The sequence below is a fragment of the Osmerus mordax genome, chromosome 16 (genome assembly GCF_038355195.1).
Source record: "Osmerus mordax isolate fOsmMor3 chromosome 16, fOsmMor3.pri, whole genome shotgun sequence".
NCBI lineage: Eukaryota > Metazoa > Chordata > Actinopteri > Osmeriformes > Osmeridae > Osmerus > Osmerus mordax.
This window is the reverse complement of record NC_090065.1, coordinates 1,288,001-1,313,952: the sequence shown is the minus strand read 5'-3', so window position 1 is coordinate 1,313,952 and position 25,952 is coordinate 1,288,001. Positions and strand designations below refer to the sequence as shown.

Here is a 25,952-nt window from a genome sequence, read left to right as displayed (position 1 = left end):
GTACACACACAAAGATATACTGTACATACACATGCACACACAGTTTATATGCACACACACACGAAAGAGAACACACAAGTAACACACACACACATTTAAATAGCACACATACCCGCACCCACACACATATTCATAGAAACACACACACATTTAAACCCCCCGATCTAGAATTCTAAAAACATCACCTATCCTGTGTATCAAGCGCAACAATACCTGTCCTTAAAATGGTTAAGCATTGAAGAACTTAAGAACTTCACTGTAAAGAACGATAACAAAGAGATTAAGAGAAAGGCGTGAATGAGAGAAAAGAGAGAGGGGGAAGAAGAGAGAGAGAGGTGGGGAAGGAGAGGGGTGGGGGTGAGAAGAGAAGGATGGGGATGGGAGAGAGAGATAGAGAGAGAGAGAGCGAGAGAGAGAGAGAGAGAGAGAGAGAGAGAGAGAGAGAGAGAGAGAGAGAAGAGAGAGAGAGAAAGGGAGAGAACAACAGGTGGTTGAACTCCATCGCCAGGGCCTCCCTCCATTCATTCCACTTCATCCTTTCATTCTTCTCTCCTCCCTACTCCTGTCATCCTGTCCCCCGATAATCCTCTTAGTGGAGGACAAGAACCTCTTTCTGGGGTGGCCCTGACTGAGCCAATGGGGGGACAGAGTCCTCTGTCTCCGTGACACCCGATTGGACAGGGATACCTATTCTCTCATCACCCCCCCTCTCTGCTGACACTCCAGGTGGGCTTGATAGTTGGACAGTAAGATCATTACTCATCAAACTCACACACCGTTTCACACATACTATTACTCTACCATATTCTGCTGTGAAAGAGGGAGAAGAGGAGGAGAAGGAGAGGAATAGAAAGAGAGGAGATGGGAGAAGAGAGGAAGAGAAGGAGAGAGGAGGAGTGAAATATGGGAGAGGAGGAGAGGGGAGGATAAGAAATATATAGAAGAGAGGAGGGGAGGGGAAGAGAGGAATAGGTAGGATTACCTGCAGGTACCGCCCCCCCCCCCCCCCCCCCCCCCCAGGGGGAGACCCTGTCTCTGTCCCAGCAGACCACGCAAGGCTGTCTGATCATGTTGTCTCCCTGGCAGCAGCTAGCATGCAGGGCGGTTCTCATAACATACAGCTGTGTGTGTGTGTGTGTGTGTGTGTGTGGGCAGGGTGGGGGGTGGACTGACTTTTCACCCTTCTGTTGGATTCAAATGAAACTATGGCACCAGACACTCTCTCCTCTCTCTCCCTGTGTCTCAAACACACTATCTCTCTCACATACACACATACACCCACACACTATCTCTCTCACACACACACACACACACACACACACATCAGATCATTCAATAATGAATCCGCTAGTGTTCTATGGACGCAGGGGGAATTGAGAGTAACTCCTCCTTAATAGTCTTTCCTCTCCTGAGTGTTAAAAGATGTAAATTTATGTAAAAACCAATAGGAAACACATATTTACAATACGTGTAGGTAATCACAAGATGCCGCCACGGCGTTCAGGCCTTGCCGACGAAAGCAGTCGGTACAAAAATAGTTTTTATGTGTCATTAATTCCGTTTGTATTCCCGGCTACATCCGCTGTGGTCGCGGTAATACAGTAATCACTCACAATCGCTCTGAAAATTATCTGCACTCATCTGTGGAATAAAGCAGAGAGGGCAGAAGGGGGGGGGGATGTTGAGAGACTACCTCGTCCCGGTCTCTCTCACACTCTCTCATCCTTAATGTTGATGTGAGAGTCTCCGGGCGCGCGGCTCCCTCCCGCGCTGACGGTGGGACTCCACTCGCGAGCCTCTTAATGGCAGCGGGAAGTCGATGATGTTCGGCGGCGGGAGCGCTCGTTAGCCAAACACACACCTCTGTCATGCTACATTGCGCGGCCCGGTGCGGCTGTGGGTCATCGGTAGTGCGACGGGCGGAAAGGAGGAGAGGATGGAAGTCTTTACGCTTAAATTAGATATCAGATGGGGGGAAAAACGTAATATTGCATCCTTGAGTGATAGAAATACAAACCTGAGACAATTCAACCATAGAAATGGCAACCTCGGTGGTATATGAAGGGTAATTTTGAAGTTCATTATGATAATGTGCGTCCTGTTAGAGGCACCAGAATGTGAAACTTTGAATATCCAAATAGAAAACATGCAAATGTATGAAATGGAATAATAATATCGTCTCCATATATACACAGGTCTATATGGACCCAAACATAAACAATTGCATGACATTTCTACGAGTGAAAGATGCTCGTGGTGGAGTTTGTCTAGAAGTAATAATGTTCAGGGTCTATAGGAAAGCAAAGACGCTCTTTAACGTTCCGGTTTTTACAAAATATTTTCATGTCCAGTTTCTGTCACCTTGTCTCAAACAACTTTGGGCCAAGAGGACTTTGGTTCTCAGGTCGACCACTGGCGACACCTTATGGCCAGACAAAGTACTGCACCTAAATAAACCCAATGAGAAGAATCCGCAAATAAACATGCATCCGCATTGTGCTTCCTAACTGTATCACAACTCAAGGCTACAGAAGAGCCAAAGAAGATGACACTAAATTATGCTTTATTTTTTGCGATTGGTCGTAACACAAATTTACAATAATACATATTTTACAAAGGCTTTAGCTAGTCCAGTTCGGGGCCAGTCCAGTGCTTGCGAGTTTAAACGAGTCCAGACCGGTCCGATTTGGTTCGATCTGGTCCTCTCTGCTCCAGTCCTAAGTTAGTCCAGTCCTAGTTGAGCCTCCGCAGCTTGCACAAGTAGATGGGTCCGAAGTTGGCCGACAGGTGTGGCAGGACCAGCTCGCCCAGGTGAGTGTCGGGGGCGAAGTGGAAAGTGTCCCTGAACAGGTGTGTGAGAGGTCGGAGGTCGACCACCTCCAGGGCGACGCCGTGCTCCTCCCGGGCCTGCTGGAGAGCCTGCTCCACCACGTACTGGTTCTGGAGCTGGGACAGGGAACAGGTGGAGTACACCACCTCTCCCCCAGGACGCGCTGCCTGGATACCAGACCTGGAGGGGGAGGAGGACGGGGGGGGGGGGGGGGGAGAGAGAAGGACAAACGAGGGCGTAGGCGGGAGGGAAGGAGAAACGACAGACGGGTCAGAGAAGAGGAAGGACAGAGAGAGGTGGAGCCAGAAGGAGAGCGCTGTGACATCCCCACAGGCAGGGGGCGCTGGTGACCTACAGCAGGAGCTCCAACTGGACCTGAGGAAGACGCTGCCTCTCCTTGGTTCTCGCCCTCTTGAAGATGTTGTTTTCCTCCTCGATGAGTGAGTGTCTGTCCGTGGTGCACGGAACATCCACTAGAACCTGAGAGAGGGAACAAGAAATTCAGTACGTCAACATCCACCACAACAACAGCCCTCACAGATACAGTTAGTTCAGCGCAGTCAGAAAGACTGATCGACAACTTACTCTGTCGAAGAAGTTTCTCTCAAACTCCTCCCACTTCCTGCCGTCAAAGGAAGTGATGCGCACCCTGTCGTCAGTGAGTAGCTCCTTGTGTACGAAGCTGCGGAGCACGGCGCGGAGACGAGCGGTACGCGACGACGACACGTCGTTAACGCAGAGGAAGCCTGACACACACACACACTTTGGTTACTCACATCTCCAATACATCGAGACATGGACTTCCAGTGAGCACCTCATCCTGTGTGAAGTACAAGACTGGACTTCCTATGTGAAGTACAAGACTGGACTTCCTGTGTGAAGTACAAGACTGGACTTCCTGTGTGAAGTACAAGACTGGACTTCCTGTGTGAAGTACAAGACTGGACTTCCTGTGCGAAGTACTGGACTGGACTTCCTGTGCGAAGTACTGGACTGGACTTCCTGTGCGAAGTACTGGACTGGACTTCCTGTGCGAAGTACTGGACTGGACTTCCTGTGTGAAGTACTGGACTGGACTTCCTGTGTGAAGTACTGGACTGGACTTCCTGTGTGAAGTACTGGACTGTGACCTCCTCTCTGTGTTGTCCTGGCCACAGTCTGACCTCTGCTGGAGGTAACTCGCCACCACAGTCAAAACATCTAACCTGGTCTAGGGACAGGACACTAGAACAGCTAGCAAGAACAGAACAACACAAACATGACTCCTATCTGGGCCAGAGGTCAGGGTTCAGTGGTACAGCAGGGTAACTTACGTAGGAGGCCAGTCTGCAGCAGGGCCAGTGCCTTGCCCCCCGGGGCGGCACACAGGTCCAGAACACTGTGACCCTCCTGGACGTCCAGAACCAGGGCGGGCAGCACCGATGCTGCGTCCAGCAGATAGTAACCCAGCAGACCATATGCTCTGGGTCTGGGGGATGGAGGGGGGGGGAGGATGGGATGGATGGAGGGAGGGAGGAACAGGGGGAGGGGGAGATTGAGGTAGAGACATTGAGAAAATGGAATAGAAAATGAGAGGCAGAGAGAGATCCTCCATGTGAGTGAAAAACCACACAGCAGAATATGAGTATGAAACCACACCTGGCCGGTTTGAATCTCGAGATATCTCCTTTGGGATACACCAAGCACCTGATGTTGGGGCTGAGTCGAGGAGTCGCCGCGACCTCGCCGGCTGCCCTGCTCCCAATCTCCCGTTCGGTCTCGCCATCCTGACTAGAAGTGCCGGTCACCTCCGGGAGCCTGTCTTGCTCCGGAGCTCCACCCGCACCCTCCGGGACCGGGGCAGAGCAACCGACAAAGTCCACACATCCCTGGGCCCGAAGCTCAGCCTCCACCGCCTCAGGGCTGGAGAGGTTGTTGAGCAGGGCTCCGTATTTCTGCTCGCAGAGCATGCTGACGCGGACCGATGGCCACTGCGCCCCCAGCTGAAGACCGTAAGTGGAGTCGAAGTTCTGGAGAGCCAGGTTCGTGGCGGGGTACTTGGGCTGCGTGGTCGCCTGGATAAGACAAAAACATATTTTTTACCATGATTGTCCATCAGAAACGTTGACGAAACAGCAGGGACCGTTGGTCTACGGAATTAGCTAGCTAAATATTGAAAAAGCTAAGTAGCCTACTCAAGTTCGTTTTGTTTACATTTATTTTTAGATATATAATAATTTAAACGTAATTTCTGACATGTGTCCACACAGATCAGAACGTATCCACACGCTACATATACGACATACCCATTTAGCTTTTACGCGATTCCTTCGTGGTGTCAAGCAACGTAAGTCTTTGATTTTTCTGAGCAGTATTCTCGTGTCAATGAGCGCCGCCATTGTTATGTGCAACACCTGCTGGTCCGACTCTCTTTGCACCACATTTTTTCGGTTCCCCCCACGAGGTGGGCGGATCCCACACGCCAAAACTATGAACATGGTTGGAGAAGAGAACTGTACGTTAGGAAATAAACGTATAGATTCAAGTTTCCGGTGAACTTTCTAGGTGATTCCTGCGTGTGACCTAACACGTCCTCCAGATTTAGTTTGTGAGCTAGGACGTGTATCTTGACTGTCGGTGTCATCTTTAGGTCGTTTTAGAGGTTATAATCATGGTTTTTGAAAACAAAATGATCAAGTACGACGACCCCGACGATGAGGTATTATACATTATATAAATATGCCAATGTTGTGCTGTTTTGTCTCATTTTCTGTCCGGTTTTTGCGGTAGTCAAGTTACGCAACTGTTAGTGCCAAACCAAGTGAGCTAGTTGACCGGTTAGCCTAGCACGCTTTATGCAAAAATTCATAAAGCGCCTTTTTTTAGGGTCCTTAATATTTCCACTGCGGAATGCCAACCCTTTCAGCTTAGTCGTAGCCAAACGTAGGCTTATTTCTCTATTACATCTAAAATGCTACGATATGTTAGGCAATTGAACGGTTAGTCTGTGATTAACCACCGTCATGTGCTTGCTGAAGTGTGCCGTTTTGCATAGGTAATGACCATGTTTGCTGATGTTGACATGTGAAACGAACAACAATGTCCTTAAATGGTCACAATTGTAATTTCAAGGTCTCGTCGTTTCAGTTATTCGACGGTAACGTGATCCGTAGGACATAGTCGCCTTTGTATTTTGAGCAGTCCTGTCGTGATCAAGGGCAAGCTCCGTTACCGTTCAACCGTGTGTGTTGGCCCGTGTTGTTGAGCGCTCCGGTGTTGTCCTTATCCAGGAGGAGGCACCGGCAGAGGACGAGGAAGAGGCAGAGGCAGAAGGAGGAGATGAGGAAGAGGAGGAGGAAGAAGAGGAGGAGGAAGACATGGTGGTAAGTAATTTTATTGAAGTCAGTGAACTGACGGTTCAAAGGTTACAAAGGACCGCTCACATCAAGTGTTACATTTCAACCATTTATGGTTATGGATAGTAGAATGAGGTATGGATCATTCTAGAACCGTATGAGCAGCAACATGTAGCAGGCTGTACGGGTTCGAGAACACGCCCAGTACAACAAGCACTGCAAAGTAACTCCCCACATTAGTCAAGTTGAAGTGTATCAGTTAAAGAGGAAATATAATAACTGTTTAGCAGACCCTAACCGTAGCAGATAGGGGAGGGGGAGATTTGTACCTGCAACCTTGTGATCTACAGTCAAACGCTCTCCTAACCACCAAGCTATACCCATCCCTCAAGCTAGCTTCCATAGTTTTTTATCATGTTTAAAGTATATGTTGAGCAGGGGAAGTAAGTTTCATTATACATTCTAAAACTACTAATCTTCCACCCACTGTTCATCAAGAAAATCATATTTAATGGCAACATCCTCGGTTATTATATTTTTATATATATATATATATATTTTGTAAATGCTGCCCCCCACTCCCATTTGAAAACCAACCTGCTGGTTTTACATTTACATTCAGCAGACACTCTTATCCAGAGCGACTTACAGTAAGTACAGGGACATTCCCCTCGAGGCAAGTAGGGTGAAGTGCCTTGCCCTTGCTTAAGGACACGTCATTTTGCACTGCCGGGAATCGAACTCGCAACCTTCTGATTACTAGCCCGATTCCCTAACCACTCAGCCACCTGACTCCCGAGCGTGGCTGGTGTGCGTTTAAACGGCTGCTCTGTGTGTCCCTGCCAGGACCCCTTAGAGACGATACGGGCCAAGTGCGAGCAGTCGGAGCACTGCGCCCACACGCATCACCGGCTGGAGGCCTGCGAGCAGCGCGTGTCCTCCAGGGACTCCACCGAGGAGGACTGCACCGAGGAGCTGTTTGATTTCCTACACGCACGGGATCACTGTGTAAGTGTGAGGAAGAGAGGTGTGTGTGTGTGTGTGAGAGGGAGGTTGGTGTGAGTAACACGTGTGTGTGAAGTTGGCGAGAGAGGAGATTGTGTGTACGAGAGAGAGATTGGTGTGTGTGTGTGTGTGTGTGTATATACTGTAGTGTTTGCCTCGTCTGTATGTAACCTTCTGCTTGGACTATGAGGTCTGTATAGTCTTTATATCCACACTTCAGAGGTTGTTAGTGCTTTAAATGGGTTTGCTTCACCTGGTACACAACCCCCGTCACATGGTACACAACCCCCGTCACATGGTCATCTCCTGGGGCCATGGATCTAGGGAGACAACACACATTAAAACAGTTAGTTTGTCCAGCGTGTGTTGATGTGACTGTCGCTGTTGCCTACCTGCCTCCTCTGTTGCCTACCTGCCTCCTCTGCCAGCAGACTCTGAATCCTCTCTCCTCTCTTCCTACAGGTAGCACACAAGCTCTTCCATAGCGTGAAATGAACCTCTCTCCACCTACCACCACCCCCGTCAGTTCCATTATTGTGTCCCAGCTGTGGAATAATTATTTAAATGCTTAATGCTAAGATTGTATGTATGTGCTGTCCAGAGAACACTTGAGGAAAAACACAGCTATAGTTACGTATTCATGTGAATAAAAGTATGATTCTTGTTAATATTTGTGTGGGGTCCCTAGAATGAATATGTAGTGTCTCCTGCCTAGATCCTTACCTGAAACATCCACCCACAGAATGGGTGTAAGTATTACCTCTGCTGTCATGGTGACAGTTGCTGGGAGACCAGGCTAGGCTTGTTGCTGCCTCTGGGAGTTCAAGGGTCACTTTCAGCAGAGCAAAACGGCCTTTAGTGTTCAGAAACACTCAAACTGTTTACTGTGGGATCAAGTACTGTAATAATAGACCTCTGTCAAGGAACAGGTAATAAATCGCAGCTCAACTCACCACTCTGTGCTTGAAACGTTTAGGGAACCGTGCACGCTTGAACGTGACCCGGGTCTGAAGCGTCTCTTCACCCTGCCCTTCCAGAGAACAAGATTGCTAGTTTGTGTAATATTATGGCCTAGTGACTAACTTGAGCATCAGGTGGACAATGTTTATTCAGATTATCCCAAACAAGTTCAATAAGTTAGACATTGCTGGTGCTGCTTCCTGAGATGACTGATGATGATGATGATCTGTCCTTTTCACTAAATAAAACTTCACCTCTGGTTGGTGTCATTATTGCAGAGATGACCAAAGATGTAACGGTTCATCTTCAAACTGAAGTAATAGTGTTTGTTCCTACTGGCGCCAACTTTAGCCCAAGTTTAGCACTGGTTATACCTTTTGACAAAACAGTAAAAATATGAACGTAAATTGTGATGTGTGGTCGCTTTGTTTAGTAGTAGCAGCTCCTAGACATACTGGTTTCATGCACATGCACACACAAATACAAGTTTGAAGTATTAGCACTGCCTCCTTCCTTTGAAACTAGGCACTCATCGTGTATGGAGCTAAATCAGGGCCAAATGTTTTGTTAATTCGAAAAAGAAATCTTGTTGAAAAACTAAAGCTTGACATTGAAAATGTAAGTTTTGGTCAAAAACCATGAATTCAAAGAAAAAGTTTACCAAAATGTATATCTTTCACATGTCTTACCTGTGCGCTGGCGCCAGCGTGTTGCCTTGGCGGAGCGGACGCCATGCCAACGCCAACTGCCGAGTCTTCTGCCTGTTTGTTAGGCTGTCACTCATAACTCCCGCCTCTGAGTTCAAGCACGCCCCCTACGCAAAATCGGAGCCAAAAGTCTGAAACTGAAAAACAGATCTGAAACTGAAGAAAAAAAACTGTCACAAAAAAAAAAAAAATGAAACTCAAAAAAAAAATTAAGCCATAAAAAAAAAAAAGTTTTGAATCTGAAAACATTAAATGTGAAACTGAAAATTTCAAAGTGAAAATTAATCATTTATTCAAAATAATTCCAGACTTTAATCGAAATTGTATTCAACTTGAATTTGTTTTTGCTAAACTTATTTTTTCTTTGAATTCATGGTTTTATTTTTTACGTTTTTGACCAAAACTTAAATTTTCAATGTCAAGCTTTTGTTTTTCAACTAAAGATTTTCTTTTAGAATTAACAAAACATTTGGCCCTGATATAGCTCCATAGTCGTGGCGTTCACTTTTTTACCACCCTGAGATTAGCTTCTATGTTGGTAGCTCTGGCCCCAAGTACCCAGTATACTATCACCGGCGACTCTTATCTGGGGATCTCAGCTAGAATATGGATAAAGGCTCTGCTAAATGAATACATGTAAATGTAATCTAATGTTACGGGGTGATGGAATCACCGATCACCAGTGCTGTAGTCAAGACCACCTAAACTGAGACCAAGTCATGACCAATAACTAGACTAACACAAGATAAACACTGCCAGTTCCTGTTCCTGCAGTGTGTGTGTGAGAGGCAGTGTGTGCTTCCTGTTCCAACACTGCCACTTCCTGTTTCAGCACAACACCAACATTGCCACTTTCTGTTCCAACACAAACAAACATTGCCACTTCCTGTTCCGGCAGTGTGTGTGTGTGTGTATGCGTGAGGCAGTGTGTGTGTGTGGCAGTGTGTGTGTGTGAGGCAGTGTGTGCTTCCTGTTCCAACACAAACACAAACACTGCCACTTCCTGTTCCAACACAAACAAACATTGCCACTTCCTGTTACAACACAAACACTGCCACTTCCTGTTCCAACACAACCACTGCCACTTCCAGTTCCAACACAAACAAACACTGCCACTTCCTGTTCCAACACAACCACTGCCACTTCCAGTTCCAACACAAACAAACACTGCCACTTCCTGTTCCAACACAAACAAACATTGCCACTTCCTGTTCCGGCAGTGTGTGTGCGAGGCAGTGTGTGTGTGCGTGTGAGGCAGTGTGTGTGTGTGTGAGGCAGTGTGTACTTCCTATTCCAACACAACACGATCACTAACGTCTGCGGAGTCACTCCCCCGAGGAGACAAGGTGCTCCGCCCACCGGGCGAACCATGAGAGAAGCCAACCTCAACATGCCAAGTCGAGAAAAACTAACAGACTGAATCTGAATTTGTAGAATGAATCGGGTCGGAGGAAAAATTAAGTACTATGTAATACATAGAGATTAACACGAAAACGTTTGTAAAACTTTACCGAACAAGGCAGCTCGAGTCAAAAGGTGCAAAGCGCAGACAACGTCACTTCCCACAACATAGGCGACAACAAAAACTTTATTCATGTTAAAGAAGTGCATAATTCCCAATGTCAAGCACAGAAATAAATAGTATAAAAATAAAACTTTTAAAAAGTAGTCTCTGATCAAGCGGCAGGTGTAAGTCCAGTTCCATGATGCTGAAGGAGATTCATAAATTCATAATGTCATCACAGCTGTTCCAGAGAAGGTCGCTTTGGAGATCCCCTTACTGAACAAGGCCAGTCACTCTGAATATCATAGGGGGCCTGTTGTAACCAGTCTGTCAGTCTGGGTGTGTGTGAACAGAGTTTATATGTGTCAGGCTGGACATGGACAGACACACCTCACAAACGCTGGTTTTCCTTGTTACTCTGGCCCACAAACTCATCCATCGAGGCCTGGAGAAGGGAGGACAGGAGAGAGAATCTGAGCACTGAAGTCATAGAAACAGAAACTTCATCACTCATGAAGGGACCAAAAAAATAAAATAAAAAACGTTTCACATTTTTTACGACGCGCCTGCATACTTCCTGTGGGACTGCATACTTCCTGTGTGACTGCATACTTCCTGTGTGACTGCATACTTCCTGTGTGACGGTAGACTCAAGGTGTCTGAGGACAGGAGGACGGGACCTGAACCCTGAACAGACCGCATGAAAGGACTGCAGGCACAGAAGGCACTAAACACCTTCCTCCACCAGGTGGCGGCAGAGGGCCAGCTAACTAACCTAAGATATGGAATAAGAAATTCTGGGAGGAGGAATTGAGTGAGGGTTCCCCTCCTCCAGAGACGGTTGTGATCCAGTGACATGCAGACCAGAGGCTGCAATATATCTTAAATGTTGAGTCAGGTTCCTTAATTTTTTTTTGAAAAAGAAGAAAAAAGGGGTACATTTTTCTTCTTGGAGGCTGCAAAGTCAGACTCTGATCTCACCTGCAGTAGCAGCCTCTCCTTCCTCAGCTTCCTGTAGAAGAGGAGCACTTCTGGGTCAGCACGGACCACGTGGGGGTCAAAGTCCATGACCCTCAGCCCCTCCAGGCTCCTGGCCCTGGACAGAGCCACGTAGGCTTGGCCACTCTCGAACACACGAGCCAGCGAAATCTCCACGCAGTCCAGGGTCATGCCCTGAGACACACACACACACACACACTTCAGTTAAAACAACACAGCATTCCAGAACAGAGCACTCCGTTTCCGTAGAGACGGGATGTTATTGGTTGCCGTGCCGACCCACCTGGCTCTTGTGGATGGAGATGGCCCAGGCCAGTTTGAGTGGCAGTTGTTGCCTGCTGAGATAGAGCCCGCCCCCGGCCTTGAACATCCAGCGCTCCTGCTTCAGCACCTCTGTCGCTCCGCACAGGAAACGCACGCGCGGGAGCCCTGGAGCAAGAAAGGAAGTGAGGTCACTCAGTCAGCAGGACGCAAGGTCAGTTAGACAGCAGGAAGTGAGGTCGCTACGGAGTTGGAACACTGTAGCTCTCAAACAGTCTCAGTCACATGCATGACCCCCCGTGTGAACACAGGAAGTGGTAAACAACCTTGTTTTCCTGGCAGGAAGTCAACGACCACACCTCTGGCCCCGTTCACCAGCCCTCGCTGAACGTCCAGGTTCTTAGTAAGCATTACCTGGGGACAGACACGCCTTGTTCACCTGAGCGCCAGGTTAGACACGCCCCGTTCAGTCGGTCCACACCCACGTATCCCTCCGCCCGGCACTAACCTGCGCCCCCACTTTAAGTTGCAGCAGCCGGCTGACGGGGCTCTGGGAGTCGATGGTCTTCACCAATGCCGGGTCACTGTCCAGCGCCTCAAACACATGCTCCGCCCCTGCGGGAGGGACAGGAATACGAATTTAAGTTTCGTTGAGAGAAACAAAAAATACGTGAAAAATTATAAATAAAAATGTACATTAGTTCTACCTGGCAACTGCTGTAGTTTATTCTCATTGGTCAGCTCCACGTCATCCTTGTGCGTGCACAGTCTGGTCGCTAGGATACCGTCACGCTCAATCTTGTGATAGGCGCTCTGCATCAGCTTGGCCGTGACTTCCTCTGTGACCCTGCGTGATTGGTTGACATCCACGGGGGGTTGTTACAACACTTCCTGAACAATATCAATCAGTAATACAATGACTGTCTTCTGATCTGACCAGTAAGAACTAAGACAAACACAGTACCATACATGCAATAGGGTTGGGTTGGCAGCTCAGTAAGAGCATGTGACTGCTGACCAAGAGGTTACAGGTTCAAAACCCCCCTCTATACTTTGGATTAAAACATCTGCTGAATTTATACGGTATTGTCGTCATTAAGTGCCTTTGTTTTGACAGGCCGTACCTGCCCACCCTGACGGCCTGCAGCAGGGAGATGAAGCTCTGGTCCGTCTGCCTCCGCACCTCCGTCAGCTCCATGTTCACCTGCACCACCTTCCTCCAGCTCCTGGCCTGGGGGTCACACAGGGGTCAGAGGTGAAAGGTCAGATGGATGGTTAAAACCTGCTGGTGCTCGGTACTTCCTCTGTGGTGGTCAGACTGTAAGATCATTGGAATAAAGAGTCATGGGCACCAACACAGACCACATTCTTAAAACTGTCAAAAGGTTACTCTTTTATGCTTCGTAAACACAAGTTATGTGGACTTTCTTAACCATCTCACCTGTAAACTTAGTCCTAATCCCAATATCTGTAAACTCTGTTTAACCCTGACCTCTATCTTGACCTCTGACCTGGAAGCAGAAGCTGGCCTTGTCCTTGCCCCTGGAGACGGGAGGCAGCTGGAGGAAGTCTCCACACATGATGAGCTGGATTCCGCCGAAGGGTTGAGACGACCTCCTCACTGACCTGGGGGGGAGCAATCATGTTTGTATTTTTGTTTTTAAATAAGTGCCTGTTAGCTGAGACGTGGTTAATTAGCAATATGGCTAGTAAACACAGTTAGAACTAAGTATGACAATCGCCACGCTTCTGTTCCTGGCTGCCTCTGACCCGAGGAGAACAGCACGGCAGACAGCTGAGGAACTCACTGCAGTACTCTCTAGCCAGGGGAACTAAACGCGACACCACAAGTGGGATACCTGCACTTGTACACCTAAACTCCTTGTCGGACTTCATAACTAAGCTGGTAGTAGTTAACAATAATATTGTTTTTAACTGTGTTAAATACAAACTTTTAATTGTAGAATTGTCTCCATGTCGACAAAATTGAATGTGTTTTTAACAGAATAGTTATTGTGTATTGTATTGTATATGTTGATGATTGTAAATTACGGGGCAATTCAGTTTTTACTGCAAGGCCGAAGTGTTCGTTGTATGGTTTCTTCTTACCAATAAATCATTAACTACTAGAACTGTTAACATCTGATCCTCAAACGTCCACTTTTTCCAGATAAACGCGCCTGCTTCCTGAATCAAATGTAAAACGTTCCGTATCCCTCCGCCCTGAGACGTAGTCCCCGTACCTGGCAACGGCCTCCAGCTTGTCGAAGAACTGTCCGTCCACCATGGAGACCTCGTCTATGACCAGGTGACGACAGCTGGTCCAGTGCTGCAGCACCCCGGGCCTCTGGGCCAGCTCCAGACACTGCTCCAGGGGGGCCACACCTGAGCCCATACCTGGGAGGGGGCAGAAGAGATAGAGAGAGGGGGGAGGTGAATGAGAGAGAGGGGGAGGTGAATGAGAGAGAGGGGGAGGTGAAGGATAGAGGGCGACAGATAGAAATAGATGGAGAGGAGGAGAGAGAAGGAAAAGAGGATAGTCAGTATTCTCCTTTAGAGACAAATGTTTGTCAAGAGGTCAGGAGACCCTGCTACACACACACACCTGCGAAGCTGTGTAACGTGGTTCCTCCAATGTGACAGGCCGCCACACCAGTGCTGGCTGTAGCGTAGGTGCTTTTGGGTGGCAAGGACCCCACGATCCTCTTCAAGAGGAAGGACTTCCCTGTGCCTGAACCAAAATACAGCAACAAATAAAAAGACTGCATCCAAAAGTAACTTTCAGCAGGGGGAAATCAAACCTGTAAACTTTGTATTTGTCTGTCAAATGCTCTGACCACTAAAAGCCTCTCCTATGCCAGATGTAGACTCTCCCCCAGAGTACCTGCACTCCCGGTGAAGAAGACGTTCTTGCCGCTGAGCACAGCGCTGAGCACGGCCGCCTGGCCCCGGGTCAGCTGACGAGCTGCGGGCAGGGACAGGGCCGGCCTCTTGCTGGGCGGCAGGGCCTTCACCTGGGGATCAAAGACAACCTTAACACGGGGGAGATGACCTTCACCTGGGGATCAAAGACAACCTTAACACGGGGGAGATGACCTTCATGATGGACTATATTGTTGATGTGTGAGAAAAAAAAGAGAGTGGGAATAAGCAGCCATTCCCAGGAACACAGGACCCACCCAGCACCCTGTAAACAACCCCTGTGGAAGGAACTTCCTGGATGCTACAACATAGTCACCCTAAACTCAATTCAGTTTGCTTTACTGGCATGAAAGAGCAAATATCCTGAAATACAGCTCTGGAAAAAATTGAGAGACCACTGCAACTTTTTCTTTCAATTAAAAAAAAAGTTGAGATTTACCCTTCTGTTCCTCACTCAAAAGCTCTCAACTTTTGAAAAAAAAACTCAATGAAAAAAGTGGGCTCTAACTTTTTTCCAGAACTGTATACATCATCCATGTAAATCATATAAAACTCACCAGACTGGAGTCACAGTCTGTCCGAGATCTTTTGACCTGTTGTCTTCCAGTTATCGTATTCAAGTTTCTCTCCAGGAGTCGTTTGGAGGTCAGAGGAGCATTCACTTTGCTCCTCAGTTCATTCGCCTTCTGCACGTCCTTCTGTTGCAACGGGCTGATGGTGTCGAAGCTCCGCGGTAGACCGGCGTTCAGCTTCGCCCGGTCGGTGAGCGGCGTGCCGGTTTTCCACGCCTGATACTTGATGCTCAGGGTCTTCAGGAAAACGTTTAGCCGGTGAGGCGGGCAGTTGGAGATGAGCACCTGGATGTTTTCCGGGAGCAGCTTGACTGTGCATTTGCCGTCTTTGGCGAACCGCGTGAACAGCTGAAAGTCTTTGAGTGGGTAGTTCTGTGGTACTTTCCCGTCATGGACGCGCAGGATAATCTCCTGGAACTCGTTGCGCCCCAAAACAACCCCTGCCTTTCGGATGACCTGGCGTTTGATCGCCTGGCCAGACTGATTGAGGCGCTCCACCACAACACAGCACTGGAGCTGCGAAGCATCGTCTTCTTGCAGCATTGAAACTGTTGATTTATTCTGTGGCGTAGTGTTGCAAAAAGTAGCCTAATTAAAAAACATCCAAGAGTTAGGTTAAATCGATTGCTAGTAAATTTCTCGTTAACGTAGCTTTGTTTGGCTGTCGCTGTTCAACGCCAAACACACAGACGGACTACTCTATCCTACTTTATCAAACCCCATTTAAGATATAAAACACATAAACTAGCTGTATCTTCACGATCGTTTAGCAAACACATTGGGACAACATTAAATTAGAAGTTTACCTTTGTTCTAAATCTGTAGATAGACCTTGATATTCCAATCTCAGTTTAAAGTGACCTAGTCTGAACAACTCAACGCCGATTTCGAATTGTCGTTCCGTGATTCTTGACCAATGAAATTAGGGTGCTTTAAAACTGTGGCCAATAATAGACGCGTATTGAACATACTGACGTATACACTGTGGTGTAAACGGCCAATCGCAGTGGCAAATGAAGGTTACGTCAGCAGGCACGTTTTCTTCGGTCTTGTTTGAAAACACCGCAAGTATTCTAAACAGATCCGTTCTTCGTACGTCGCTTATTACATCGGAGATCTAATGACACATCCAAGATGACATCATCTTGCTAATCATGATCTGGCTAATTAGGTTTTCTTCAAAAACCCTTGTTGTTTTATGCGTTGGTCTAAAGGGGGGTATGTATCGATAGTAAAAAACCTTGATCAGCAACACTGCGACTGCTCACCATGGCCCAAAAGAGCGCCCCGTTTTCCCCCGCCAAAGAGCCAACAGAGCAAGAGCTTTCTCGAAGGTTACTCCGAATTTGAAGATTTAATCAGAACGGCAGGGAACACCTCAAAGTCTGCAAAATCCAGGAGAGAGGGCTGGCAAAAAGTAGATGTTATCGCTTATTACAGTATTTGTTTTTGTTTTTGTATTTTCTTATTTTCATAATTACTTTGTCATCTTTAATGTCATATAATTTAATGTGGTTCCAACAAATTAATTATGTAAATGACACCCTCACGAGAAAACCTATAGGCTATCTCTCAAAAAGTAGGCTATGTCTCGCTGTGCTAAAGGAATAGAAGGATCTGTCTAAATTCTGCTAATTATTCTTGTACCTTCTGCAACAGGTTGTTGTCGTAAAAACGGACAATACATGGCTGTGACAGACTTCCTGTATCAGCTCTGCTTATAAAGTCGCAATCAAATCTTGTTTAGGCTATATAAAATAAGCCTGCTCCTGAGTAGGTTTAAGATAAAGGACTTGTTGCCATGACAGCAAGTCCAGAATGAATAGATCAAATTAGCGTCTTCTCTCCGAGGCTGCTAATCCACTTGACGAGGAGTCAAGAGTGAACTCGCTCCAGACTCCCTCACAATACTGACTACGACACACGCTCGCGCCACAGCGTCCATGTTGTCTACAAACATTAACGGAGTAAAACATAAGCCTACTCTTTCCTCCATATCTGTGTGTGTGTGTGTGTGTGTATCTCTCTCTGTCTATGCGTCTTTCTCTCTCTTTGTCTCTCTGTCTCCCACTCTCTCCTGACTGTGTCATCGCCGGTATCTTTGGCAGGGATCCCGAGCTGCGTACCCGGTTGGAGGTTGATTTAAGTACGCGGGGGTAATGCCGATTATTGTCTTAAGGGCTGAGGGTGCAGGCTGGAGATCCACAAGACCCCTGACGTCTCTGCTAATCCCGCCATCCTGCTCGGCCTCGAGCTTTCACACAAGACAGTAGAGGGACTTTCTTCTGAGGTAAATTTAGGTATATTGTGAATGCATATGTAGCCTATATTTTTTGCTCACACTTGAGTACATGCACAAATATAAATAACAGTAGAAAAAAACACAAGTTGTAAAAGACATATAGTTTTATTTTTGAAATAATCCAGGATTCAAACATTTTCCTGATTTTTTTTTTCCTACTGCAGTACCTCATGTAATGTTCTCCTTTCTCCATACGTATTTACAACATATGTTTATCATTTTCATAGCATAACTTGACATAGTAACTGTAAAAACTCAACTCTGGGATAAGGTCTGAAAAGGTTGTCACTTAAAACCCTTGTGCTGCCTTCGGCTCATTGTGACCCACCTTTGCACCACGACGGTGGGTCACAATGACCCGAATGCAGCACAAGGGTTTTAAAGATTAAATGATTCAATGCCCTTCGTCCAGAAAACTTGTAGGTCTTGTTATAACGCTAACTAACTTCTGATTTAGAACTCAAACTTCACATCTGTGGGGAAGAATTGCAAGATTTGAGTTTCTCACACACTCAGGTATCTCAGGTAAGAACATAGCTCTCAGATAGGTCTCCTTAGGGGAAAAGGGCTAAAAACGACATATTCCTGGTACAGGAACACATTGCCAACACAGCCCAAATCCTCAGAATGCTCCTTTCCTCTCCCTTCTACTGTCCTCTACTGTCTTCCTTTCCTCTGCTGTCCCCCTCTCCTCTACTGTCCCCCTCTCCTCTACTGTCCCCCTCTCCTCTACTGTCCCCCTCTCCTCTACTGTCCCCCTCTCCTCTACTGTCCTCTCCTCTGCTCCACTCCCCCTCCCTCGGCTCCTCCTCTCCTTTCCTCCTCTCCAGCCCAGCTTGGTCTAGGCCTCGCAGCCCAACTGAGTTGGGCTTTAGCACCAGCTACACACCTCTCCTCTCTTCTTAGACATTTCTGACTAGCAGCTATGCTGTGCACCTCTCTTTTCTGTGCATAGATCGACATATACAATATATACAAACACAACACAGTTTACAATTGAATGGCTGACTAGCAGACAGAGCTAGTGGCCAACCTCACTGTTTGGAAGGCCAGGGGTCATGGCTAGGTTAGCTAACACCAGCTAGTTCTTTGGCTGTTACGAAGCACTTGTCTTTGTATAGAAACAGCTGAGAACTCATTAGCTTGGGACTGCTTCAGTGTGTAATATGATCCTTGATTTAAAGGGTTTTGGTTTGGCCTGAACACCTTTCCATCAGGGTGGGTTGCGAAATTTGCGAAAAGTAAAGTAAAAATCTCTGCCTCTGGAGAATAAAAGGGGGTTTGTAGATAGGGAAAATAAAATAAACTTCTATCAAATTACATGACTGGATCTCAATCAAGTACTGAGAGGAATTCTCCATCATACGATAAACAACTTTTGAGGCAAGCCCATTGGGCCGACACCCGACGTTTGCACTGGTCTACGTACATCTGTGGCCCAGAGCCTGTCATTATTAATTACTTATCTATCTTTGGTATCTGCAACATGAAAGATGACTCGCAGCGCCCCCTGTGGGCGAGGAGATGCTACTACATCATAAGAAACAGTCAGGAGTAGCTGCTGACTGAGGAAGACAACGATCATGTCGCCTCTTCTACCTCCCTATTAGTTCAAAGCTCAGTGACAAGAATCAGTCCAGAGCAATCAATCACTAATACCACGAGCCACCGGCTCGGAGCCCAGAAGCACGTACATTTCCTGTCCAAGCTGCAATTATTTTAAGTGTGTGTTGTAGTTTTTTTTCTCTTCCTCTGATTAAGTTAACAAAAATGAACGAATCGTTTAGTTTCCGATGTGTCGGTTTTAGACTTTGGCCAGTTGGGCTCACAGCAACGTGCAGGTGCCAGACTTCCCGCCCTCGCCTCCTCCCCCGGTCGACTCTTTCCTGTTGGGGTCGTTCAGCTCGTCAAACAGGTTGGTATCAATCATCTCCTGTTGCCATGGGATCGGCACGGCGCCCGTGCTGAACTCTTTGAAGAACTTGTCGTCGTTGGCGTCGAACTCGATGCCCTTGATCTCAGAGAAGTCTGCGATGTCGCTGGTGTCCTTGGCGTAGACTACGTTGGGTTTGGGCACCCATGGGGGGTCCACCAGGCCAGCCTCAAGACGGGGGAAGTTGATGGTTTTGAACCACTCGTGCTTCCTTGGGTCGTCAGTGGGATTTCTAGGGAGAAAAGACAAAACAGATTCAAGTCTCGTTGGGATCACGCCGGGGGACGCACACCTGAGCCGCCCTCGTCTCGTACCTGCAGCCCAAACGTTCCTCAATCTTCTTCTTCAGGAACAGCTCGATGATGGCCTTGGTGGTGGCATCGAATCCCTTGTGTTCCCAAGGGGGCTGCTCGCTCTGGATGCGACGCTGAACTTCGTCCTTCTCCAGCTTCTCCTTCTTGGCTTCAGGACCCTTGAAAGGGGTGTAGCCGGCCACCATCTCGTAAATACTGCAGCCCAGCGCCCACCAGTCCACGGACTCCCTGTAGGGGGTGCTGTTGAGGATCTCTGGGGCCATGTAGGCTCCTGTTCCAGCCTGGACATGGGAGGGGAGGCGGGCAAAAGGTGGAGATTAGGGGGAGAGTTCACCGTTGGGGAGGGGCGGGTTGTGTCAGGTGGGGACAGAAGGGATTGGCAGGTGAAACGAAGAATGATTTAACAGTGAGAGGGGATCTCTCGCTCTGGGGAACCTTTGAGGAACACTGCTGGGCTATGAGCCGGTCTGAACTTGTGTTGAACGATGGTTCTTGTTGGACAGACATTTTTTAACAGAAGGGTTGTCATGGGGATCTTCTACAAAAACAGCAGGAAAATACTTGATTCTCGCTTCAGACCAACTGAATGTTAATTAGATTTGAAGTAAAACGTCAGCATTAGATGCTGACACCTTCATGGTTGGGTGGTTAGAAGGTGCTACCTTAGTTTACGTTATATGAATGCCCAGCTAGTGGCTACAGTCCCAATGTCCTTGGTAGCTGTGTCTCCATCAATCTGTACCGTGTAAGCCCTCTTCCCTTCTCTCCCTGCCAGGCTTGTCCAGCCCAGCTCTCCCGTCTCAGTGACCTCAACCCAAGACCAGGACAGGGAGCTTAATCTTAATGATAATCCTGTCGACCTGTCAGGAGTCATGTGTGTATCCACGGTAACAGTAGAGCAACGGCTGCTTACATAAAGGCTATCTCTGGAACACGTCACACACACATGCACACACACACTCTGAAACACACACACACTGAAACACACACACACTGATACACACACACACTGAAACACACACACACACGCTGAAACATACACTGACACACACACACACTGACAGACACACACACACTGAAACACACACACACTGACACACACACACACACACTGAAACACACACACACTGACACACACACACACTGAAACACACACACACTGACACACACACACACTGACACACACACACACACACTGACAGACACACAGCCACTCAGACATATTGTTTTCATAGGATGGTCGTTGGCTGAACCTAAAAACAATGTTGACCTGAGACTTATCACTTCTTAAACATCTTCATGGTCATAGCCATGTTTTCTGGTTATTATTCTCTCCTAAACATGTTTCCAGATACATTATTAAACAAATGATGAGACTAAGACCTGTAGTCATCATCTTTAAATCCTTTTCTGCTCTGGGACTAAAGGGCAAGCCATCCTCATCTGTATGTTTTTAGTCAAGATTAGTTGAGGAAAACCCTAAAAGAGTTCAGTCGTTTAACTCCTAATTCTATTCTGAACAAATCGCACAACATGGTAATTGGATAACATCCGTACGGAGCTGTGGTCTACAAGCACAATCTGGAGGGGGGGGGGTTCAAGGACAGACACTAACACGGCCTATATGGTCCTTTTAGACGATTTAGATGATTGACCCCATGTTCAGGCCAACCGCCAGTGGGTTGGTGGGCAAACCTCCTTGTTCCGACCCCAGATCTGTGCAGGGATTACGGGGGTTTAAGGCCACCTGATGATGAGGACCGGCTATTCCTGAGTCACCTCTCTAGCCCTGGGGCTGCACTGTGACCTGAGCAACTCTCCATCTATGTGGTTCTGAAATGACCTGGTACTGGTATGTATGTGGTTCTGGAATGACCTGACACTGGTATGTATGTGGTTCTGGAATGACCTGACACTGGTATGTATGTGGTTCTGGAATGACCTGGTACTGGTATGTATGTGGTTCTGGAATTACCGGACACTGGTATGTATGTGGTTCTGGAATGACCTGGTACTGGTATGTATGTGGTTCTGGAATGACCTGACACTGGTATGTATGTGGTTCTGGAATGACCTGGTACTGGTATGTATGTGGTTCTGGAATGACCTGACACTGGTATGTATGTGGTTCTGGAATGACCTGATACTGGTATGTATGTGGTTCTGGAACGGCTACCAGCTAGCTGTTTGTCTCATACATGACCCTGTTCCAAGCCAGGAGATGAGCAAGAGCTGAGCTCAAACCATTTAGTCAGATCAAGTCATTGACCTGTCACTCAAAAGAGCTACCCCTGAACTAGAAGACATGGGTGCTGGCATCCACACATCACAGGTTGTTTCTGCTGGTGCGCCCAGTCTGATCAGGGAACAGATTTGTGTAATGCCCACTAAGTAAGAGGCTTAGCAGCCCAAAGCTAGTCAAGCCTGTGGAGCTGGGGGGGTAGTCGAGGCTCCTCCGGCCACTAACGTAGAGCGCTAGATAATGAGCTTAAGTGTCATCTCTGCTGCCTTCTGCCTGCTAGGACCGACTCCCGAAGACCTGCAGAAGCACCGGCTCGGACTCAAGGGCCACACAGCTTTCACAGGCTAAATTTGGCAACAACTGCAGGATCAGCTTCTTGGGCTTTTGTCCTTTAAATAAATGCATGTTCAGACTGGACCTGGAGGAACCCTCTGCACCTTCTGATGGGACGTGGCCTGTTGGGCGAGATTCGATGAATATGTGAATGAATAAGTGAATAAATAAAATCCCTGCAAGGCTAAGAGGTCCAAGATCTTTAGCTGATCTTGGACCTGTTCTCCACTGAGCTTCTCTCTGATTGGTCGGATCATTGTGGCTGATGCAGTTTCTGAATGCAGAGTTGGGTGTGCTCACCAGCCTTGACAGGGGAACTTTTGCAGCCTTGATACATGAATAGAGAGGGAGTCAGATGGCTGAGCGGTGAGGGAGTCGGGCTAGTAATCTGAAGGTTGCCAGTTCGATTCCCGGCCGCGCAAAATGATGTTGTGTCCTTGGGCAAGGCCCTTCACCCTACTTGCTTCGGGGGGAATGTCCCTGTACTTACTGTAAGTCGCTCTGGATAAGAGCGTCTGCTAAATGACTAAATGTAAATGTAATGTAATGGAACAGCATTTCCTACGATCCCTGGTATGGAAGTTGCCCTGGTCCCAAGGTATACTCATTCTAAACCTGCGGGATGAGTTATATATCGATGCTTATCCTCTTAGCTGAAATGTGTTGCATTTGTGTGCCAGTGCTGCACCTATTAAAACAGGTGTTACTGCATTCATGAGCCGCTTTCATGGAAGGGAAGATGTGTCCTAGCCCAGAAATACAATTTCCACTCTCACTTGCTACCTCACTGAATTGTGCTCTACATACCTTGCTACAGTTAGGGTTGTTATCACAAACAGTGCTTCCACAATAAGTCTCGTCATCGATATAGTAGTGTGGCGCAGTTAACAAGCGCCGACGCGGTTTAACTGTTAACTTTTACTTCATTGTTCTCTTTCTTAACTATCACTCCCGACCCCCAATGTAATCTCTCAGCCATCAATCGGCGATCTACAAAAATGTCTGCCTGTAATTGGCTGGGATATAATCTAACCATTGAAGATCAGATGAATTATATAACGGTGGCAAGGATTTTCCTTGAACAAGCTATGTAACCAATCTGTAATCCCTGTCCAGATTTCCATCAGAAACTCCATAGGCCCCTTAGTGGTGGAGTCCAGAGTATACTGCTGTGGAGGATGCCCTGGTAAAAACATATGCTCATCCTTAACCTTTGGAATGAGTCCTATATTGATGCTCATCCTCTTAGCCGGAGGCAGTGTGTGTGTGAGGGGCTCTACCTCGGCAGCCTGACGGCTTTTGACCCAAAGCCCGACTAGGGATCCTGACTCCAGGCTCATTTATAGAACCAGGGACTAATTCCTGACAGAACCAGGGACTAATTCCTGACAGGCCACAAAAGGGTTACGTCTTGGATAGGTCTTCCACAAATTGCCTGCTTAACCCTTGTGCTGCCCATCGTTGTGCTGCGACAACTACAACCCAATACAAAAACAAATAAAAAGCATTTCCTTTTAACCTTCGCGCTGTGGGGGGTGTGAGACAGCCCGACGGTTAAAAGAAAATGCTTCACTTTATTTTTGTATGAGGTAAAGTTGTCACAATGACTGAAGGGTCACAATGACCCGAAGATAACACAAGGGTTAAAACTGTGATCTCTCTCTAGTGACATACATCACCCTTATGTTCATCTAACCCTTCATCACCATCATTACAATCATCTGCATCGTTCTCTAATATTGCCTTACCGACATCATTTACTGCCAAGGGAAACCAAATAGCCTTGCTGGTGGCCTAGCTTAGCAGATCTCGACTCCTAGTCTGTCTCCTCTCCAAGGCATTGAGCCCCAGTGCCATTGATGATCCCTACTGGAGCCGGAAGTACTAGCCTAGTGGTTGACCCAGGGGCGCAGGTTTGTTTTCAAACGTGGGTGGGACATCTTTTTTTATTTTTTATAACTGAGGATGAGGATGAAGAAAAGTGAGTGGTTATACGTCGCACCCACGTTTGATGAAACCTACTCCCCTGGATTGACCCATCGTAGAAAGGGGGAACCCCTCGCGGAACCTTCCACACCTACCTTCTGGGTGATGGTCTTCCCCGCTGGCAGCTCCACGGCCAGACCCAGATCAGAGAGACGGCACTGTCCGAAGCTATCCAGCAGCACGTTTTCTGGCTTCATGTCACGGTAAACAATGTCCATCTGGTGGAGGTGCAGGATGCCCGTGGTGATCTGGGCGGTGTAGTGGATGATGCGCTTCATCTCCACGCCCTTCTCCACGCCCTTCCCGTCAATGCCGATGTTGTAGATGTGGTACTTGAGGTCCCCTCCGTTCATCAGGGTCATGACCAGACACAGGTGGGTCTTGGAGTCGTAGGCGTACGCCAGGTTGACCAGGAACAGGCTGTTGACCTTCTCCAGGATCTGCTTCTCCAGCAGGGCCATCTTCTCTCCGTGTTTCTTCTTCAGGCGTTTCTTACACAGCTTCTTGCAGGCGTACATCTGGCCTGTGTTCTTCACCTGTACAGCGCACACCTGGAAAGGAGAGGGCGGGGGGGGTCAAGGAAGAGAAAGATGTCATCAATTATACATTACATTTACATTTAGTCATTTAGCAGACGCTCTTATCCAGAGCGACCTACAGTAAGTACAGGGACATTCTCCCCGAAGCAAGTAGGGTGAAGGGCCTTGCCCAAGGACACAACATCATTTTGCGCGGCCGGGAATCGAACTGGCAACCTTCAGATTACTAGCCCGACTCCCTCACCGCTCAGCCATCTGACTCCCTCTCTATTCATGTATCAAGGCTGCAAAAGTTCCCCTGTCAAGGCTGGTGAGCACACCCAACTCTGCATTCAGAAATTCAAAAAGACAGCGAGCAATTCTTGATCACTGAATTCTCGCCGGTTCTGCTTACCTCCCCGAAGCCTCCCTTTCCCAGAGTTCTGAACTCGTAGAAGTACTTGTCGCTGATTGGCTGTTTCTCGTACTCCTTCCACTGCAGGAACTTGTCGAAAAACGGACTTGTCTGGTAATCCGTTAATGGCTTCCCTTTGAGGAACTCCCTGGTCCCCTCCTGCACTACCCCCTTCATCACCTCTTCAAAGTCCTTGTCGGTCACTGCCTTGCACTTGGTTGCAGCGTCACCGGTCAGGAAGGACAGAAAGGTCTTGGAGTCGGCTTTGCAGAACTTGTTCATGATGTTGGTGCGAGCCTTGTCCTTGGCGGCGCCCTCGGCCAGGTCCCAGTCGTTCAGCTCGTCCAGGAACTCCACGGCGTTCACATACTCGGGGTTGGAGGCCAGGTACTGGCGGAAGAACTTCTTGCCGATGGGCTGCCGCTCGCAGATGCTCTCGAAGTTCTTCTCCACGGTGGTCCGGGTGGCTGCACACTGCTCCGGCTTGGGCAGAGCCAAGCTGCGCCTCCGTTTCTTCATCTCCTTGTCGTCGCCGCCCTGGGCCTTAAGGTAGGCCGTGTTGGCCACCAGGTTGTCCAATCCTCCCATGTCACACATCTTGGCGGCTGGTGTGGTCGGTTCCCCCTCACTACTGGTTGTTTCGGCGGTTCCTTAGTATGTCCTCGCTCGGTTCCGGCCTGTCGTGTTTCAGAGCTTGCGTGTTTGCGTGAGAGTGCAACTCGCTCCGAAGCCAGAACTCGAATGAGACGCTTGAACATGCGTACCTGTAAACCTAAGACACACTGACACACCCAGTAATTACTCATTTAGAATT

The 25,952-nt window shown here is 47.9% G+C and overlaps 4 protein-coding genes across 4 annotated transcripts; 1 reads left to right on the top strand and 3 right to left on the bottom strand.

Moving 5' to 3' along the window:
• Positions 1–2,542: 2,542 nt before the first annotated feature.
• nsun4 (NOP2/Sun RNA methyltransferase 4) lies at positions 2,543–5,217 on the bottom strand. Its single transcript, XM_067253479.1, has 6 exons — positions 5,116–5,217; positions 4,469–4,884; positions 4,144–4,298; positions 3,416–3,576; positions 3,186–3,310; positions 2,543–3,010 (listed from the first exon to the last, which is right to left on the bottom strand). Exons 1-6 carry the CDS (start codon positions 5,206–5,208, stop codon positions 2,734–2,736), a joined length of 1,227 nt encoding a protein of 408 aa, XP_067109580.1. The 5' UTR covers positions 5,209–5,217; the 3' UTR covers positions 2,543–2,733.
• Positions 5,218–5,407: 190 nt separating this feature from the next.
• Positions 5,408–8,389, top strand: LOC136959052 (cytochrome b-c1 complex subunit 6, mitochondrial-like). The gene is made up of 4 exons (XM_067253258.1): positions 5,408–5,528; positions 6,100–6,192; positions 7,012–7,173; positions 7,633–8,389. The coding sequence occupies exons 1-4, from the start codon at positions 5,481–5,483 to the stop codon at positions 7,663–7,665; spliced, it is 336 nt and encodes a 111-aa protein (XP_067109359.1). The 5' UTR covers positions 5,408–5,480; the 3' UTR covers positions 7,666–8,389.
• Positions 8,390–10,417: 2,028 nt separating this feature from the next.
• On the bottom strand, positions 10,418–15,910 carry pif1 (PIF1 5'-to-3' DNA helicase homolog (S. cerevisiae)). The gene is made up of 13 exons (XM_067253488.1): positions 15,902–15,910; positions 15,081–15,683; positions 14,486–14,615; positions 14,207–14,332; positions 13,845–13,998; positions 13,113–13,227; positions 12,726–12,832; positions 12,309–12,448; positions 12,110–12,216; positions 11,928–12,015; positions 11,624–11,769; positions 11,323–11,514; positions 10,418–10,786 (listed from the first exon to the last, which is right to left on the bottom strand). Exons 2-13 carry the CDS (start codon positions 15,636–15,638, stop codon positions 10,733–10,735), a joined length of 1,917 nt encoding a protein of 638 aa, XP_067109589.1. The 5' UTR covers positions 15,639–15,683; positions 15,902–15,910; the 3' UTR covers positions 10,418–10,732.
• A 3,312-nt stretch (positions 15,911–19,222) lies between these two features.
• On the bottom strand, positions 19,223–25,735 carry grk7a (G protein-coupled receptor kinase 7a). The gene is made up of 4 exons (XM_067253368.1): positions 25,139–25,735; positions 24,301–24,756; positions 19,645–19,925; positions 19,223–19,562 (listed from the first exon to the last, which is right to left on the bottom strand). Exons 1-4 carry the CDS (start codon positions 25,733–25,735, stop codon positions 19,223–19,225), a joined length of 1,674 nt encoding a protein of 557 aa, XP_067109469.1.
• Positions 25,736–25,952: the final 217 nt, after the last annotated feature.